This window comes from Branchiostoma belcheri, unplaced genomic scaffold (assembly GCF_001625305.1).
Source record: "Branchiostoma belcheri isolate BF01 breed outbred unplaced genomic scaffold, Haploidv18h27 scaffold2, whole genome shotgun sequence".
NCBI lineage: Eukaryota > Metazoa > Chordata > Leptocardii > Amphioxiformes > Branchiostomatidae > Branchiostoma > Branchiostoma belcheri.
In genome coordinates, this window is record NW_017803490.1 from 10,072,953 (window position 1) to 10,094,254 (window position 21,302).

At 39.7% G+C, this 21,302-nt stretch overlaps 1 protein-coding gene across 2 annotated transcripts in view; it reads left to right on the top strand.

Annotated features, from left to right (window-relative positions):
* The window catches only part of LOC109468844 (protein-tyrosine sulfotransferase 1-like), a 126,092-nt gene extending 105,105 nt beyond the window's left edge, over window positions 1–20,987 (top strand). For both annotated transcript variants that reach the window (XM_019767187.1, XM_019767188.1), the window contains 3 exons: window positions 15,734–15,894; window positions 17,886–18,084; window positions 18,632–20,987. In XM_019767187.1, coding sequence (XP_019622746.1) covers window positions 15,734–15,894; window positions 17,886–18,084; window positions 18,632–18,841 — 570 coding nt within the window. In that variant the 3' untranslated portion in view covers window positions 18,842–20,987. The remainder of the gene's footprint in view (window positions 1–15,733; window positions 15,895–17,885; window positions 18,085–18,631) is intronic.
* Window positions 20,988–21,302: the final 315 nt, after the last annotated feature.

Sequence of the window (21,302 nt, forward strand, 5' to 3'; positions counted from 1 at the left end):
ATGTACATTTGAGGTGTGCAGGAGTGCATACCAAAAGTATGTTGCAGTAAAAATATCTTTAAGCACACTTTTTCTCAAGGTGGCAATATTATGGACCCTGGTGATATTATGGACACAGATGTTACGTGTATGGTCAAACCTGCCTAAAAGGGCCACCCAGGGGACTGAGACAAAGTGGTCTTTTTGCACAGGTGGTCCTCTTGGGCAGTTCTTAATGTATAAACAGTATATTAGATAGAGGGAACTAGTTCATGACCTATGCCCAAGAATGGCCTAAGTAAAAAAGGAACAACAAGTTGAACCTAGTTTTTAGTATATACTAGAGGGGATTCAGTCATCAAGCTAACATCTAGCAAAATGCAGTTGTCTCTCAGTAAGACATCTGATAGATGGAAAAACTGTAACAACTAGGAAGAAAAGGACTTTCCTCAACTGTTGGTGCAAAATTTGAGCATTTTTTAGTTGATTCAGAACCAAAATCTTTCTCTTTTTTTGGCAAATCAGAAAAAAAATGAAGAGGCGAATCCAAGAACCAACAAATCAAATTGGTGTGGCCTTATATTGGTAATACCCGCTCCGTTCCTGTCAGCACCACAGTTATAACACACTGCTGATGGATGGTGAGATTAGACTCACGCAGGCACAATAATTAAATCTTCCGACCCCGGGGGGAAGGATAGACTTCGCATGTCGGATCAGGAAAACTGGGGAACAGGCAGACAAGGTTTCAGCTTCATGTGTACATGTATATATAAAACTCTGGCCACGACAATACTATTCGTTGGTTTGTAGATTCACCAAAGATTGAGTGAGTGTGTGAGTAAGTGAGTGAGTGAGTGAGTGAGTGAGTGAGTGAGTGAGTGAGTGAGTGAGAGATAGTGTGTGTGTGTGAGTGAGTGAGTGAGTGAGTGAGTGAGTGAGTGAGCGAGTGAGTGAGTGAGTGAGTGAGTGAGTGAGAGTGAGTGTGTGAGTGAGTGGGTGGGTGAGTTGGTGAGTGAGTGAGTGAGTGAGTGAGTGAGTGAGTGAGATTCAAAAGAAAACTGCCAAATTAAAAGACTAACAGAAAACAGTTTTCCTCCATACTCTGTCTCTCTGGCTACTCGTTAATTTTTACCAAAAATAACTGGCCTGTGCTACAGAGTCTGAGGGGAAAGTCTGTACCTCGGTGCACACAGTTTTAAGAAGTGAAGAAGGTTAAATGCAAGTTTCTTCTCAGCCCTCTATTTTCATCTTGACCGTTTCCTGATTTTTAAATTCTTTCTTAACCTTCATCCAGCTAAGGTAGCCATTTGGCACCAAACTTGCATTTTTGTTATAGGGTTAGGCAGCAGGGAGAAGGTTAATAACCACCACAGTTTCAGCACTAGGGACAGGACCATTAAACTTCAGCCTGCTAAGGTAGCCTTTTGGCATTAAATCTGTATTGGTTACAGGGTTAGGCGGTGGAGAGAAGGTTAACATGTCTTCATGGATAGAAATGTAATTAAGAACCATAGATATCTCTCTTTCATGAGCTTATTGTCCTGAATATAGGGAATAATGTCATGGGCCATTTACTGGGGCTACTTTCAACATCGTATCAATGACCTACTTCTGTGGAATGAAGAATAAATCTCGCGATAAAAGGCTCAAAGGAAGAAAAATTACACAAAAACTGCCTCAGGGCCCCAAATAATTCTTTCTGCTCACGAATGTTCTGCAACAGATTTTTTAGAAATCCAATTTTAACGTCATTTTTTCCCCGAAATGGGCGTTAGACATGCTTGCATCAAATTTTTTAAATACAGAATTATCTGATGATACACAAAATTACTTGCACCAGAGAGATCATTATTGTGTATTACAGAATTTTCCGTTGGACTTGTCAGACTTTTTAAATTTACGATGTACAATTTTAATGGCAGAATTAACAGATTTCATGTTATTATGCAATGCTGTATGTGTGACATGCAAGTTTATTACAATAAATCTGAACTGACTTTCATGTGAGCTCTCCAGGCCGATTGGTATCAATTTTATACTGTAGTTCCTGATTTTTTCACAGTACTGTTATGTTCACTGTTTTCACTGTCACTTTTGTACCGTGAACTTATCATTACAGTTAACAAATAATGTCCACCTTTCTCAGACCGTGAAATTTTGCTTTCGTCAACATAAAGTGAATTACAGTATCCATGAACCAGTGAACTGACTTCATTTGGCCCGAGGTTTCCCCCAACATCGGTGACATGAAACGATCACGCCTGCTCTCCTCTTTAGTATCTCATTTCCGCATCTCCGTCAGAACTGAATGGGTTTGTTTAACGGCAGGAAGGAGAGGGGGGGGGGCACTCTCCCTCTTTTATTTGGCCCTTGACCCGTTTTCTCCTAAGCAAACTCATGATGACTGCATTAAGGCCTAGGAAAAAAATGTTATGTTTCCTGTTTCAGTCCTGAAAAAAAAATTGGGTCAGTAGGTAGGGATTATCTTTTTTCTTTCTTATTTTATACTTTGGCAATTTCTAGTGATCCAATTTGTACAATACGGTTTAACAATTTAGTAAAATTTGCATGATGACACTTTTATTTTCAATGTCAATGTTGGAAAACCGATTGTACAACGTTTTATCACTCAGGTGTCAGATCATGGAGGTAGAAAATTGATCAGCTTGAAAAATTCATGTCCCTTGCATGGATCTACCAAAAAAAGGCTAGGGTCGGCAGTTTTTTCTAGGGTTGGTCGGGAAACAGGAAACACAACATTTTTTTCCTAGGCCCAGTCCCCTGTCTAGTGATGATGCCTCAACTGTGCTTGGTGGCAACGAGTTCCAGTCTACTCAATTCTTGTTTGGTAACTCTGATATTTGAAGGCGTGACTGTTTCTTGTTCTTTTCTGGGCTGGTATCAGGTACTTAGCAAGTTGGTACTCTCAGCAGTTAATTAGTCATTTTGTACATCATGCACAGTCTGGACATTTTTCCTTGTGTCTTCCAGCAACCCCCACTGTAGTTTTCTTTTCATTTTCGTGACACTAGCACCCCTTTCATAGTAACATCTGTGTCCATAATATCACCAGGGTCCATAATATTGCCACCTTGAGAAATAGTGTGCTAAAAGATGTTTTTACTGCAACATACTTTTGGTATGCACTCCTGCACACATCAAATGTACATACCTAGGGTATGTTGCAGTAAAAATATCTTTAAGCACACTATTTCTCAAGGTGGCGATATTATGGACCCTGGTGATACTAGTATTATGGACACGGATGTTAGTTGTTTCACAGTTTGCCTTGACCTGTTTTCTCCCAAGCAAACTGATGATGGCTGCGCTAATGTTGCTGATTGTGCAGTTTCCATGACACAGTCTGGACATTTTTCCGAGTGTCTTCCAGTGTAGGTTCCATTGTAGGTTTCTTTTCATTTCCGTTACACTAGCACCCCTTTATGATAGCAACTGTTGTTTCACAGGCCTTTCTTTTCATTTCCGTTACACTAACACCCCTTCATAGTAGTTGTATCACAGGCCTTGACCTGTTTTCTCCCAAGCAAACTGATGATGGTCACGCTAATGTTGCTGATTCTGCTGCTGCCATGACACGGTTGTGGGACGCTGACGGCCACTCTTGGTGAAATCGGATAGCTGCAAGGTCACACCAATCAGTTTTCTGTCTCTGACATGTCAGGTTGACAATTTATTCTTTTTGAGAGGATAGAATGAAGACAGATAAAAGGCTAGGAGGAAAAATTGAAAATATGACTACATTCACTTCCTGAAAATGTGTACTATCAAGGTGCAGACTTTGCCCTCAGACTCTAGCAAAAGCCAGATGATTTTAGTAAAAATTGAGAAGCTGCCAAGATGAAAAGGCTGGGAGAAAAACTTGAATCTTCACTCCTTGAAACTGTGTCACTAAGGTATAGACTTTCCTTCAAACTCTAGCATAGGCCAAATAATTGTAGTAAAAATTGAAAAGCTGCCAAAATGAAAATAGAAGGCTTGTATATGGAGGAAAACTTGGATCTGACTATCTTCACTCCTTGAAACAGTGTCACTAAGGTACATAATTTTCCCCTCAGACTCTTTAGCATAGGCCTGATGATTTTAGTACAAATTGACTGTCTAGTAAAAATTGAGAAGCATTCAAGAGGAAAACTTGCATCTGACTTCTGTATCCTTTTCTATCTGTATCATACAGATACTTTATGTAGTCACTCCCTGAATCTGTGTAAACCAAAGTACAGACTTTCCCTCAGACTCTGATTTCATGTTGATCTACTAGCTCAGTGTTATCTATCTAAATCCTAGAAACGACAAATCGAATTGGTGTGGCCCGAGCTTGAATTGGTCATCAGTAGTCCAGCACACGGACGGTGTGGTTTTTACTGCCCATTCCAGTTTATGGTTATGTCTGTGTCGTTAGCAGGCCGCGCTTATTGTAGCCTGCAGCGGCTGACCTGGTTTCTTTGTCAGGCCTAGGGAAAAAAATGTTGTGTTTCCTGTTTCCCGACTGACCCTAAAAAAACTGCTGACCCTACCCTTTTGTGTGGATATCTGCAACAGACCTGAAAGTGATGAAACGTTGCACAATTGGTGTGTCCTTATGCAAGTTTTACTGTCATAAACTGTATTGTATAAATTTGATCACTTGGTAAGAGATCGCCACTAAGTCAAATAAAAAAAAGAAAGGAAAAAAAGATAATCCCTACCTACCAACCCTAATTTTTCTCAGGACTGAAACAGGAAACACAACATTTTTTCCTTGGCCAAATGGAAATGCCTCTGTCCAGTCTGAAATGTGGTCCTGTCCCTGGTGCTGATTTCTCAGCAGTTAACACAGATGTCAGACTTTGTGGACGTTTGTGGACTGTATTCAGGTGCCAGCATGGCAGGATATAATATATGCACTTTAGATTACGCTGGTAACAGTGTGATTTGAATGTCCATGTAGGTTTATGGTTATGTGTGCCATCATTATCAGACTACATGTATATGACCAACTTGACAAGTAACAGCCACAGCACTTTAGGCTTTGTAGATTAGCCTGTTTTTTTTTCCGAGAGAGAAAAACTGATGTGTATATACAGCAAGGTGGGTTGTTTCAGTCATTTCTGCTGATAACTGATTTCTAGTTCAATGCCGAGAAGTGGTCGTATAGGCCTTGCATTGAACCACTCCGTTAAAAAAAAAACAGTTCCAACTGATTTTCAATCATAAATTCTAGCACCTCTTCTTGTATTCAATATGCATCTTGATATGACCAGTATAAACCAAAAATCACAAAAAAAAACTAGCATGAATGGGAAAACATATACATGTAGACTTACAAAACAGCAGAAATAAAATGATAACAAAGCCATTAATTTCATGAAAAAAGAAAAAGCTGCAATTTCCATCGTGTATTTCCTTGCAGTGTGCAACTTTTAACTTCGCCGACTGCCTTTGGCCAGTTACATGTACTAGGCTTGCGAAACATCAGAGATTAAATGAAAAAAAAATTATTATTTCCATGAAAAAAAAGGAATTTACAGCACTTTCCATCCTGTATTTCCTTGCAGTACACAACTTTTTCCTCACCCGACTGCCTTGGCCATATACTAGGCTTACAAAACATCAGAAATTAAATGATTATTTCCATGAAAGGAAAAGGAATTTACAGCACTTTCCATCCTGTATTTCCTCGCAGTATGCAACTTTTTCCTCACCCGACTGCCTTTGGCCAGTTTGGCACGCTTGCAAAACATCAGAAATTAAATTTAAAAAAACTTTATTACTTCCCATGAAAAAAAGAAAATAAAGCAATTCCACATCCAGTATTTCCTCGCAGTATGCAACTTTTTCCTCACCCGACTGCCTTTGGCCATATACATGTACTAGGCTTACAAAACATCAAAAATTAAATTATTGAAAATGAATTATTTTCATGAAAAAAAAAGGAATTTAGAGCACTTTCCATCTACTTTTGTCTATTTCCTCACAGTATGCAACTTTTTCCTCATCCAACTGCCTTTGGCCATATACTAGGCTTACAAAACATCAGAAATTAAATGATAAAAAAACATTGTTATTTCCATTAAGAAAAAGAAGGAATTTACTGCAATTCCACATCCAGTATTTCCTTGCTGCACACAACTTTTTCCTCACCCGACTGCGTTCGGCCAGTTTGGCACGTTCGGCTGTGGATTAATCAAACCTTCGACATCGTTACTTCATCTTTAATCAATCTTTAAGACATGGAAAGTTAATCCCCGCGTCTTAGCGTCATTACGGCTGAGTTAAGATGATGAGGGATGGTTCTTGAGTCGTTGTAGCGTTGAGTCGTTGATTGGAGCATTCTTCACGTGAACCAGTGATTGCGCTACGCTGGCAACAATGTGGGCACGGGCTTTGACATATGAACAATTATGTAGGGAAAATGGATTTGTTTCTGATTTATTTTCTGTGTGTGCGACGCATTTTGTATCGGCTAATCACGGTGGTCTGATCTTTCGAAACATCAAGAGTTTTTCTAGTTCGTAACTTTTGCCCAATCTCATCAAAAGTCATGAATTAGTGTTTATTAAGTTTCTCATAAAGAATTTGAAGTTATCGTGCAAACTAACAAAAAATTGATAAGATAGTGACTGGTATTAAAGTCACATAAATTCATCGAATTTGGCAAGTTATCACAAAAAGTAATGAAAGTCTGTGAAATAGTGTAGCATTAACCCTCAGCCTGCTAAGGCAGCCCTTTGGCACCAAATTTGTGTTGGTTATGGGGTCAGGCAGCAGGGAGAAGGTTAATAACCTGTTAATTGCAATTTCAGCAGATAAACTAGTGATGATTCAGTGGTGTAATTTCTATGATATGAGACACACCAATCATAACCTTTATAACTATTATAGAGAAAGCAGCACAGTGGAAAGAAGCGGTGTCGGCTGAATATAGATTAAGTGGGTGAAATCAAAACTTTTGGAATCATTTCCGTGAATAGGTTCATCAGGTTGGTAAGACACTGAGTAAAGAGACTCTTTTTACACAACCAAGTCTTTTATACAGCCGACGTTTCGGTGACCGTCTGTCACCTTCCTCAGGGTAATTCTGACTGGTTCATATGATTGCACAACACAACAGTCACATACAAACAGTAAAATTCACAGAATACAGATACAGAAAAATTAGGATACAATAAATAATGATAATGGCAATGATAATGAAGACAAAACTCACTAGTCTGGTCTGAAGGCAGTTCTGTATGCATGAGGGCAGGAGTGTCGAGGGCTGACTTGTTCAATAGTGGGTGAAATGAAGAGTTCAACATGTCAGGATATTTTCTCATCAAGCACAATTACTGTACATCAGCATATTTCTGCCAAACAATTACTGTACACTAGCATATTTCTGCCAAACAATTACTGTACACTAGCATATTTCTGCCAAACAATTACTGTACACTAGCATATTTCTGCCAAACAATTACTGTACACTAGCATATTTCTGCCAAACAATTACTGTACATCAGCATATTTCTGCATCATGTCCTGTCAAACATTGTGCTGAACTGTAAATCAGCTAATTTTGATACTCTCAAAACCTCATAACATTAGATTTTCTGTATTCGTGTGATGTTTATACATGAAGCTTGCCCACTCAATATGCTGTTTGATGTCGACTTTTCCCTGTCGTGCTAATGTTAGACACTTTGAATGTCAGCTTTGATGGCAGACTGCCAGTTGCTTTTGTCTGTCCTGTGGGTTGATCATGGTATATCACTCACTCACTCACTCACTCACTCACTCACTCACTCACTCACTCACTCACTCAGTCACTCACTCACTCACTCACTCACTCACTCACTCACTCACTCACTCACTCACTCAGTTCTTTTACACAAAGTGCGTAGAGTCTACCTGGTCACCCAGCTCCCTCCATCTGTTATGGACAAGCCTTTGTGCTTGGTCTAGGGTGGTGCTGCCCAGTGCCGGGTCTCTTGTATGGTATATATATATATATATATATATATATATATATATATATATATATATATATATATATATATATATATATATATATATATATGTACTAGACGTTAAACATGTAGCACAGAGGTGCTAGAATTGACAGAATGTGGCCATATCATAGACACATGGTCCCAACAATTGTTTATTTCATGCTTTGTTGAAAAGCCTTGCCCCTCAGAGACTCCTAAACACGGTAGCTTAGATCACAGACTGACAGTTACACGATTGTACTTCTGTCCTGTGGGTAGAGATGGTATATGATGTATAGTTCAACATGTAGCACACAGGTGCTAGAATTGACAGAATGTGGCCATATCATGGACACCTGGTTGCAACAATTGTTTATTTCATGCTCTGTTAAGAAGCCCTGCACCTCAGATACTCATAAACACATCAGATTTGATGCATTATGGCAGACTGCTAGTTACTTCAGAGATGGTATACATGAAATAATGTAGCTAAACATCTAGCACACAGGTGATAGAATTGACAGAATGTGGCCATATCATAGACACATGGTCCCAACAATTGTTTATTTCATGCTCTGTCGAGAAACCAGCAAGATCAAACCCCTCGGAGTGTCCTAAACACCCTGGGTTGTGACATAAACGACTGTAGATGTGGTGTGTGTGGCGAGTTCATTTCACCCTCGACTGCACACGTACGTGTCTGTGTAAAACCTGTACAGGCGGTACAATGTGTCGGTCGTTTCGTACGGACCCGCGGAAGATTGGCCTTACTGGTCGCTCAAACGGTTTGAGACACGTTCAATTTGATTCAGACCCCTCTGCGAGATAATGATAGCTCCTGTAGACGTCGGTGAAGGTTAGACATCCAGGTAATACGATACGCCAAAAAACAGTTACTTAAGCAACTGGATATGATTTTGGAAAAGGTCAGACGTTTCAGGTAGCATCCAGACCACTATCTTTTGTCAGTGACACTGGAGAGTTGTCAGAAAGGCAGGTTTATAAGTACGAACTATTAATTGATAGTGATTTGTCTTCACTTAATAACATATCTAGTTCATAAACTTGCTTTTCTGACAACTCTCCAGTGTCACTGGCCAAAGGTAGTGGATGCTACATGAAACGTCTGACTATTTCTAAAATCATAATAATCCAGTTGCTTGAGTAACTGTTTTTAGAATACATGTAGCTCCTATACTCAAACAACAGTGTAAAAATACATAGTGTAAAAATTAGAACATAAAACATAGTGTGTACAAGAGAAAAGACAAAGGCCAATATATATGTCTATATGGGACTCCAAGTGACTCAAAAGTGTTGACAAGTTTTTTATCCAGTTCCAGATTTGAAGGTTTTAGCAGGTTTGTTGCCATGACAACTGTCATGTTGTTTTGATGCTGACATTTCTGACACAAATCTGGCTCCTAAGGCCACACCAATTTAATTTCTTGGTTAACGGATTTTTCTAGAAAAAAAATGGAGCGGGCGGGCGAAAAAAAAATAAAAATAAAAATTTGAGACCACCTGCCATACAGCCATGTAGTAAGCAATCCATTAAGTTAAGTTACAAAATGATATAAGACATTATATTAGACACTTATTGAACTGAAAGGACCATTACTACATGTACATGAGCAACTTCTCTTACATCCCTTTACAATTATTCATATTATTTTGCAAGATACACATCTTTACTGTATGAACAACAAACTGTCACTGAGTGTCAGTTGACAAGACTCCCATCCAACTGGTTTCACTTTTATTCATCTTTCAATTAAAGTTCCAAAGAGTGGTTTAAATCAGGGTGCTCTGTTCAGATCCCATTGTTTTCTTAGTTCAGGGCACACAGCTTACCACTGGGCTGGGCATTCTATTGTGTCTGGCTGATATGGAAGTTATTTAGAGCTTGAAATGTACAATATCCTAAATATATGCTTTAGACAAATTTCCAGGATCTCCATGTGTAAAAGTTATTGGCAAAAGAATTAACTACTTTTACACTAAATTACAGATATTTTATTTCTTTTTTTATCTTTGCCCAATTCCCAAATACTACCGGTAGTATACATTTTATATTCCCCATTATACACTTTATGTATGCTACAGCTACATTATACTAGTACATAGCCATATCATTCAAGCAAATAGCCACATTGACACACTCTTCAAGTTGCCACAAATTCAATGGTCTAGGGTTTCACTATAAAGTCTTTGATGTATGGGGATTTTTATTTGTAGGGGGAACCATTTTATTAAAAAAATTAGATGTAATAATTGATGCATTATTTGCAATTGTACTCCTGTTTATAGGTATCTAAATAAGATGTAACTTTGTTAAAATGCCACATGCACATGTAGTATTTTTCACAGAGTAATTTCTATAATTAAAAGAACCTGTTTCCCCCTACTCGAAGTGGACTCTTCCGACCGTGAGAAAGTTAGTGAATGGACTTACGTGCATGGAGGACTTTTTACTTTGCCAAATTCCCATGTTTGTGGTAGGATTTTGTACTTTTTGAGAGTAATACAGTTTGTGATGCCAGAATACATTGTTATGTCGTGTTATTTTTACATATTCCCTGGAAAAAAGATCGTTTTGAAGGTGTGTGTGCATGTGCCGCCCAGGCCGAGTTTATACGTTCGGCCGATAATTTACTTTTAACGCCCGTTACTAGCACCTGTTTCCGACACAATATGTGTTTCTAAATGAAATATAATATATATCTAAAAGGGAGATGATATGTTGTTACAGGCACGATGACTTAATCTGCCGTACGTTTGACTGTCGTCAGTGAAGTTTTGTCCCATGAATGGTGACATGTGCAAAGGGGGTGGGGGGCGAGTTCTATATCAAAATAATTTTGTTTGACGAACTTTTGAAGAGGCAACCTAGCTTTCCGAAGAAATTGCACAAAGAAAAATATTTCTGCCTTGAAGCAATGTATTTTTAACGCTGTTAACTATGCCCAAATTTTGAAAAATTACAACGTACGGGGTGGATTTTGGGGCCCGAATTCGGGACCCGAGAGTATGGATTTTTGTTCTGTTTTTATTTTTATTTCATTTTGGCAAAAAAACGAAGCGGCGAATCCGTTAACCAAGGAAATAAATTGGTGTGGCCTAAAGTGAAGATTTTGGACGAATCAAAGAAAGTGTGTTTTTTATCCAGACGACGTCATTTTGTGATTATACATGTAGCTGAGGTGTCCAAGCAGTAAAATGTTAAGCTTGGTGTAGCCTTGTCCAAATATCCTAAGATATCCAGAGTGGTCCTTATAATTTCCACAAAGCTTCGTTAAGCTTCGTTAATGGACTGTAATGATAAGTCAGCTTTTCAAAAGAGCTCACCATTATATCAATAACACCTTTGGGATTTTGTTCTCCTATAGAAAAGTGCCTGATGTGTATATTATTGTGTGTGTGTGTGTATGTAAGATCACTTAAAGCTAGAAAAAGGAAGCTAACTCACACATTTGTTTTTGAGTAGAAGGCATCATATATTAAGGAACTGTGCTTCTTGCCTACCAGTTATACTTAATAGAAATACGTGAATAGATAAAAAATATCCCATGGCAGAATAAAACCACCGTTTTTTGATACAACGATGAAGGTTAGACATCCAGGTAATACGATACGCCAAAAAGCAGTTACTCATTGACAAGTCTCTCAGTCACTGACGAAAGCTAGTGGATACTACCTGAAACGTCTGACCAAAATCATATCCAGTTGCTTGAGTAACTGCTTTTTGGCGCACCGTTTTTTTTCGAGCCCGCAGACGCCAGCTGGCCTGTTCTGATCCGTTGAGTGTTCAGAGCTGACATGTCAGCAGGGCTGTGTGTGAGGTTTGATGTGTTGATCCTCGCAAAGCCACACATTTGTGCTTCAGCCTCTCTCAAACACGCACATTACCTGCTCCGGTGTGTGTGTGTGTGTGTGTGCATTACCGCCTGGCAAGGCCGTACAGGGCTCGAAATATCACCTGTGTGTGTACTAGGTAAAATTGGAGCTGTTCACCTACACCTAACCTGCACTGGTCCATGTACTGGGTATATGCAGGTTAGTGCAGGTAAAACTGGAGCTGTGCAGGTATTTCTGATGTCTACCTGCACCTAACCTGCACTGGTCCATGTACTGAGTATATGCAGGTTAGCGCATGCAGGTAAAATTGGAGCTGTGCAGATATTTCTGAGGTGTCTAGTATACTTTTTTTTAGTTTTTTATGTATTGACTGGTACCACCTTTAATTTGAATGATGAATAAAAGAGAAATCATTCAGACAGTAGTGGATTCTGAACAATTTTTAGTGTGATCCGTACACTTCCTAAATTCTGAGTGGTGCAGTAACTGTAATATATACATTGTAGTTTCCAATGTTACTCACACAAGTACAGATATGCCACAAAAAGTATGCATTTCGATCCCTGCCAAGTTGGCCAGATCTCCTGGCTCGTGAGATCCACTGCAAACACCCAAGACTTTGAAGCCAAAGCTTGTAAAATTAGCTTTCAGCTTTTCGCTGCTTACTCACCACTTTGGCGATGATTCTGCACTTTGAAAAGGCTCCAAGTTTACACGGAGGGATTCCTGTACAAACTAGAAAGGGCACAGAACCAAGCTGCCAGGGTCTGTATGGGAAGGTTTGCCAAGGGTGTGCGCTAGTGCCTGGGAACAGATGTACAATTCAAACTACTGGAAAAATTTAAGATATACGTACAAACAAGATGTACAAAACACCAAACAAATTTGTGAAATATTACTAATTTAAAAGCATTTGCCATTTACCTGTTAAAACATGCTGGTAAAGTTTGCCCTTTATAACGTCTTCCATGGTTTACAGAAAAGAAGAAAAACCCTTCTGACTAAGCTACTTGACTAACAGAACCCAGACTGTGTTTGTAAATGGAAGTTTATCGTCACACAAAGAGTGCAAGAGCGGCGTTCCTCAAGGAAGCTGCTTAGGCCCTTTACTCTTCTGTATTTATGCTAATGATCTCCCTACAGTAGTGACACATTCAGACATAGTGATGTATGCCGACGACACAACTCCTTCTGCGTCAGGTCCAAGTGTAGCAGCAATACAGCGCAAACTACAGTCTGATTTGACGCATGTATGGAATTGGGTAGAAGCAAATAGACTTGTTCTAAACGTGGGCAAAACCAAGACCATTGTGTTAGGTAGCCGTCACAAACTGAAACAAAACACAAATCTACATCTCACCATGGGCAATCAAACAATAGAACAAGTAGAACAGGCAAAACTGCTTGGCGTTTTGATGGACCAACAGTTATCCTGGGATCTACAACTTGATAAAGTTAAGTCCAAAATGTCAGGTGCGTTGGCATCTCTCAAGAGATCAAAAGACTTCCTCACTAGCGCAACTTTAAAGATAGTGGTGCAGTCACTGGTGCTTGGTCACATGGACTACTGCTCGTGTTTACTGTCTGCAGGATCACAATCAAAACTCGACAAATTACAAATTCTCCAAAACAGAGCAGCTAGACTGGTGTTAGATGAAAAGTACAACTGTAACACGAACACTATGCATGAAAGGTTGAACTGGCTATCAGTGAAAGGAAGACTATACAAAAACACGCTAATGATGTTCAATAAAATTTTGGTAGCTGAAAAACCAGAAGCGATCTACGACAGGTTACAACGAATAGATAATTCCCATGGCCATAGCATCCGACTTGCGACAGGAGGTGGCTTAAGACTGCCTAAACCAAAGACAACCGCAATGGAAAGAACATTCGTGTATAGATGTACAAAATCTCACAACAACCTTACACCACACGCCAGGTCAGCCACACCAACACTGTTCAAGAACATCATAAACGACATGATAACTCACAAGACTGATACATACAAACCCTTAAAGCACTGGTGGTAAGATACTTCACAAGCAAGAAGCTGTATATATTATCATTGGATGAGACCTCTGACCTCCCAAAAGCGATCTGGTAATGTCGTGCTGCTTTGTAGTTGTTATTGACTATTGCTTTGTAATTTTATGCTAGTTGTAGTCCAATGGATGCAAGTGTTATGTTATGTTATGTTTTGTGCCTTAATTTGTATTACATTTGTGTACTGTTTGTGAATCCAGGAAGAATAGATTAGATTTGTTATCTAATCTAATGGATATCTAATAAAACATCAAACATCAAACAACATTCTGAGTCTGACACAGTTTTAGACATTGCTGTAGATTTAGACAGCTACCTTTCATTATGTAGATTGTTATTTTATACTCTGTTTCATTGTTCTTCTATGTTAGTTTGTAATTTGCAATTAGCCTCCGGGCATGAATTTGCAATAAACTTCTTATTATAACAGCCACAGACTCTACTAGTTTGCAAAATTACTTTTATTGTGTCACTGTGAATCAGAACCCCAACCTTTGTGGCTGTAGACAGGACTGCTAAACACTACTATCCAGGTAATACGATACGCCAAAAAACAAAAAACTGGATATGATTTTGGAAACGGTCAGACGTTTCAGCTAGTATCCACTAGCTTTTTCGTCAGTGACTGATCAATAGTTAGTGCTTATAAACCTGCATTTCCCCTCTGGTCTCTCAGTCACTAACGAAAGCTAGTGGATACTAGCTGAAACGTCAGTGACCATTTTCAAAATCATATCCAGTTGCTTGAGTAACTGTTTTTTGGCGTATCTTATTACCTGGATGTCTAACCTTCACCGACTACAACATTTCTGCTGGACACGTGACCCACAGACAGCTGACTGAGCACGCCCGTTGCCATGGCAACGTGCCATCGCCCGGGTAACGACCCGAGGTCGTGATTTATGCGGTAATCAGCCGCGGCTGGCCGTGTGATTGGAGTTATCGAGAGCAGAAAATTAAATTCTGTCGAGGATCGTTTGTTTTTTGCTGACTCGGCCGAACGTTGCGCCGACGGAGGGAGTTTAACTTCGCCTGGGGGAGGATCAGTTTCACACTTGTTAGGCCACAACAATTCAATTTGTTGGTTCTCGAATTTTTCCAGAAAAAATATGAAGCGACAGGGCAAAAAAAAATGAGCATATTTGAGTTGGTACAGAACCAGAATCTTTTTTTTTTGTTTTGTTTTTTGCAAATCAGAAAAATGCTGATGGAGGGAGTTAACTTCGCCTGGGGGGGGGGGATCAGTTTCACACTTGTTAGGCCACACCAAGTTAATTTGTCGGTTCTCGGATCTTTTCAGAAAAAAAATACGAAGCAACAGGGAGAAAAAAAATAAAAACAGGTCTAGGCATCCTATTGTTTGTTTGTTAGGCCACACCAAGTTAATTTGTCGGTTCTTTGATTTTTTTTCAGAAAAAATACGAAGCAACAGGGAGAAAAAAAAATAAAAACAGGTCTGGGCATCCTCTTACAGCCCCGAATGCTACGATAGAAGCCATGGAGTCAACACAAAAGGCTGGGTTAATATTTAAACAATGAATTTTGAACTTTTAATCAAACCACTGCATTGATAGATGGAAAAACTGTAAAAAGTAGGAAGAAAAGGACTTTTCTCTACTCATGGGGGAAAAATTGGAGCATTTTTGAGTTGATTTTTGGTTGAATTTTCGTTACAGGTGGGTTCCACAAAGTGTTTACCTGTCCAGTACAAGCAGCTCCTGATGTTTGTTTGTTTGTTTGTTTATCAGGTTTGTTTGTGTGTTTACAGGTGGGTCCCATGAAGTGCTTACCTGTCCAGTACAAGCAGCACCTGATGTTTGTTTGTTTGTTTGTTTGTTTGTTTGTTTGTTTGTTTATCAGGTTTGTTTGTGCGTTTACAGGTGGGTCCCACGAAGTGTTTACCTGTCCAGTACGAGCAGCTCGTGTTACACCCGAAGGAGTGGATGGACAGAATCCTGACGTTCCTGGAGATCCCCTGGGATGAGGCTGTGCTTCATCATCAAGACTTCATCGGCAAGCCGGGAGGGGCGTCCTTGTCAAAGTAAGTCATTTTTATTTATTTATTTATTGATCTTTAAAACAGTTGGGTGGTACCTTTACTTTAGGACAACTGATTTCCAAGGTGGCCCAACAGAACAAGTTACAAAGGACATAGACAATCAAATCATTAAACATAGAGATAATAAATAATATGAACAAAAAGTACAAGTAATCAATCATTAGAAACAAGACATGTCAACCAAAACAAATCACAACCAAGTCATTGATGCGCCAAAAACAGTTACTCAAGCAACTGGATATGATTTTGGAAATGGTAGCATTCATTATAGCTACCTTTCGTCAGTGACACTGGAAAGTTGTCAGAAAAGCAGGTTTTATAAGAAACAAACAAATAAGCAGAAACTATTTATTGATTTGCAAATCAATGAAGACAAATCATATCCAGTTGCTTGAGTAACTGTTGTTTTTTTGCGTATCTTACTTCATGTACCTGAATGTCTAATCTTCATCAACGTTAGACATTTGTGTCTTTTATGTATTCGTCATGAGAATACAAATTTTATAAGGAGCAAAAAAACTGTGTCTTTCAAATATTTGTCATAAAAGTACAAATTTCATATAAAGGGAAAACTAGTGAAAGGTCACAAGGTCATGCCAGCTATCCCCTCAAGGTCACGATTACTTCTGTCTGTCCATGAAGGTCACCACCAGTGTCCTTGCCCTTCTCCTCGTCAACTTTGACCTTTGGAGGTCGTAATTTTGTCCATGTGGCGATGAAGGTCACAGCTTCGTATTTACTACCCGGTGAAGGTCACAAAAACTACCTATTCTTACTAACTGAGAAGGTCAACACCAGTGTCCTTGAACCGCCCCCTCCCCTTGAAGGTCACAGGTTTATCAACAGGTCGTCACACTTGACCCCGATGACCTGCAGTTTGTCATCCTGCCCTGTGATTAGGTCATGCCTCCCTGCTGGTGTACTGCTGGTAGTGCTGCATACCGGTTCACTGGACTTGGATCCGGACTTGTAAGAATGTTTAGGTTCAAGCCCCAAAAAACCTAAAAGTCAAGAACCAATTCCGGACTTATTACCATAAAAGACCATTTAACATACCCCTTTTCTTTCCAAACCACCTAAAACCTTCTGTAGATTGCAAAATCTTTGCTGCAAAATGAAGAAAACATTGCCATCGGGCATCGCCAAGTACCGGCCTCCACGTTATGTGGCCAAACTTTCATCCAGACAACATTGCAAAGTTGCCAACATGCAATTTTGTATATGCCATGGGTTTGGGTCCGGACTTACAAGTCAGGACCTGAACCTAAACCTCTGGACTTGAATCCGGACCTGAACCTAAAATTGGGTTTAGGTATGCATCACTAACTGCTGGGGAATGAGATTAAACTCCTTCTTCTGGCTTCTTCCACCCAGTCAGGTCACTCCAACTCAGTTTACTGGTTCTAAGATCTTACAGATAAATGTTACTCATTTTAGTATAAAGATTGAAACTATGTGCTTGATATTATTGTTCAGAGCTCATGTTCTGCAATATGTTCATGTTTAATGTTTTAATGTCTTCTAATGTTTGATGATTCACATAAGGAAAACACATTGTTTTTGCTCTGTTTCTTCTTCATCTTCTCCAAACATGTGAAGGTCAATGACCTGGAACATCTGTCAGCATAGCAACTGGTGCTGTGGCAGACACCCTGTGGTGTTGGGTTACGTGGATTATTATCTGTAGCAAGTGGCAGGACAGAGTTAGAGGGGCTGGTCACCATATATATGAATGTGTTTGAGTAAACAGAGCAGTAGTTTGTTGGGCTAGACCAAGTAAAGTAAACATTAATATGCATGTTACCCTTCTAGTTTAATGTATTTTGTGTGTTGGCAAAACAACTTTTTTTATTCTTTTTTTTTCCCCCCCAGAATCGAGAGGTCGACGGACCAGGTTGTGAAGCCAGGAACCAGTCCTATTTAGCTGTTCTTTTTGGCGTACCTTGTTTAAAACTTTGTTTTGTTCTGCCCAGAATCGAGAGGTCGACGGACCAGGTGGTGAAGCCGGTGAACCTGGACGCGCTGACGTCGTGGGTGGGCCACATCCCGGACGACGTGGTTCGCGACATGCCGTACATCGCTCCCATGCTGCAGCGCCTCGGCTACGACCCTCGACAGAACCCGCCCGACTACGGCAAACCCGACGCCGTCGTGCTCGAAAACACAAAAAAGGTGCATCTACATTTTTAGCTGTTCTAAAAAAATCAAATGCGAGGCAAGTGGAAGATTGAGACTTTAAGATGTATTTCTTAAGATGTGAAGGGTTTTCCTTTGAGTCTAGTGAGCCTTGTGGGTAAAAATCATTTTGTAACATCTATTATTTTGGTAGTACATTTTAGCCCATGGTACAACAGCACCTCCTGTTGGGTGCATTTGGTACTGCAGCCTCATTGATGCTTTCTACCCAAGTTGTAATATGTTAACCTGCTTCACTGATCTCAGCATGTTCTTATGCAAGTAACAAGTAAAATACAAGCAGACTAATGTTAGCACACTGGGACTTTCCTCACTGGTACAAAAACGCCTCCTATTGGGTGCAGTTGGGACTGCAGCTTCACATACAATACAGAAAATATGCCACTCAAGCAATATTGTTTTCAGGACTGGGTAATCTTTGGCAGTGCAACAGCACCTCCTATCATCTGCAGTTTGCACTGCAGCCTCCTTGATGCTGAGATGTTTACTCATGTTGTTGTTGTTTTTTCCCCTCCCTCCACAGTTGAAAGGACAAGAGTACCAGTATAACCCCGACGTCGTCCCCGCCCAGGTGGCCATTCCCGGCCACCCTGGGGATGTCAACCCTCCGCTGGGGGACGTGGGGGAGGGAAAGGGTCAGATGGAAGCCCCGGGGGTGGGGGACAACGCCCAGGGACAGCCCCAGGGCCAGGGGGAGAAGCGGATGGACCATGTACCCGTCCCCCCTGCGTAGTACTTAATATGTTAATACAATATAGACTGTAGTTTTCAAGTGTCTTGTTCCTACAGTTGTCTATTTTGTCCAAGTCTGGCCGGGTGAAAGTTCATAGTTCAGAGTTGACTTGGGTGAAAGTTTATAGTTCAGAGTTCAAAGTCTAAAACTAAGGATTCACACAGTTATATGACCAAGGCTTCCTGGAATGTGAGCGACCATATTTGGTGACTCTCAGAACCTCCCCTGGTTTCTAACTACCATATTTGGCGACTGTCAAAGTTTTCCTGGAATTGAACCATATTTGGTCAAAATATGGTTTATTTTGAATAATTTTTTTTCCAAACCCACTGCACCAGTATACACCATCCTAGCAGTCACTGTAACCTAGAATGTTAGTTTTGACAAAATTACAAACTTGGTACATTCTAACTTTACATAGAACGGTACTTACCAGTAATGTTCCAATATACAATTCATAAAAGCTTCCAGCTTCTTTACTTCTACAGTTACAGTTACTTATTGTAAATTTGTATTACCATCAGTTGTTAAGTTTCTTAAATTTGTTCCAACATTCATTCCTATGTTTGTTCACAAATGTGCATTACAAATTTCCTAAGGGATAGGCTTGGTTTGTATAAATATTTTAGAACTGACTCTTTACTGTACTTATGGGGATATTATATTGTTATTGAGTTTGAAATAAGGTCAAGATATTAATTTAGTTTTATCGGCAATAATGTTGGTCAATTATATCGTGTAAAATGTTGAAAGATAGAACTGTTGTTGGTTAGGTTCTGTATCTCCACATTTTTGACAGTTTTTTTTCCATGTTAAGAACTGTTGGAGTTGTTTTATGGATATTTGCTGATACTTGCCAGAGATTTTATGTGCAAAGCAATCTTTAGTTTTCGCCAGTGTAATTTTGTTGTTTCGATGAGAGCAACTTATTTTTTGTATAAATATTGAAACTATGTGCTTATGATTATTTTACATGTGACGTACTTAGGGCAATATGTACATGTTAAATGTTTTAATGTCTTCTAACATATCTGTATTTACTGTACATTTCTGTTCGGTAAAAAAAAGATGGTTGGTACATGTACATGTATTCCATCATGCATCCACTTTGTTTTTTCAAACAGATTTTAACCTGGATCAAACTTTCCCACTCCAAAACTTGATGGATCAGAAAATAAAATTTGGCCTGTTAGCAGCATAATTTCATCAAGCAGTTTCATTTTCTTTCAAATGACTGGGTTTGAGGAGTTCCTAGATTTGCAGAAGCATTCGTGCGAATTTTGTGAAATTGGTGCAGATTTTATGACATTGGTGCAAATTTTATGAAAAAGAAACAAACCCAGCTATGAAATGCTATGGATGATATGAAAATGCAAGAAGATTGGTACAGTTGTGCATAGGGCTTTGTGCGTTTTTCATAAAACGTGTATAAATTTTATAAAACCGGTACCAATGCTTAGACCCCTCCGACAAAGAGTGTTTCGTTGTAATTAAACTAAATTTAAAGTTGGTGGTTCGAATGAGGACTTAGGGGGGAGGGGGGCTTCAAATACTAATACATGTTCTTGAACACTTCAAAAATGTTCCTTGTACAAGAAAGGCACCCTTGCCTTTCCTAATCTCAAAGCAGATCTTGGGAGGGAAGTCGCCACATTTTCCGATGTTCTGGTCCTGAAATAGTTTGTTGTATGTCAGAATTATAACCGGGGCATCCAGAAAACTCCTCCCACCCCACATCTACTTGGAATTACATTTCTGCCATGGTGTGAGCAGGGGTTGTACATGTTTGTACCACTGTAGACTGGACCATGGTGTGAGCAGGAGTTGTACATGTTTGTACCACTGTAGACTGGGCCATGGTGTGAGCAGGAGTTGTACATGTTTGTACCACTGTAGACTGGACCATGGTGTGAGCAGGAGTTGTACATGTTTGTACCACTGTAGACTGGACCATGGTGTGAGCAGGAGTTGTACATGTACCACTGTAGACTGGACCATGGTGTGAGCAGGAGTTGTACATGTTTGTACCACTGTAGACTGGACCATGGTGTGAGCAGGAGTTGTACATGTTTGTACCAATCATATCAACTGTACAGGAACCAGACTAGGGTGTTACCATGGCTACAATAAAACTGGATTTTAGCAATTTTGCTGCCCAGAGATGTCATTTTTGATCGATGACCATGACAATTAGAATTCGAGGGGATTCATCCCTCAGCTAACCGACATCTTGCACAAGCAGTCATCCCTCAGTAAGACATCTGGAGCCGCATAGTTCCCGTTTATAACTTTTTATTCAGCCTGTCACACTATCACAGCCTGTCACACGATGGCCATGACAATTTAATTCATCCATGACCAGGTACAGTTTTATTATTTCAACTCACAACATAACATTTTTGTTGCCAATACTTATAGAATGTAAACATTATAACAACACAGTGCAATAGTCGGAATGGTA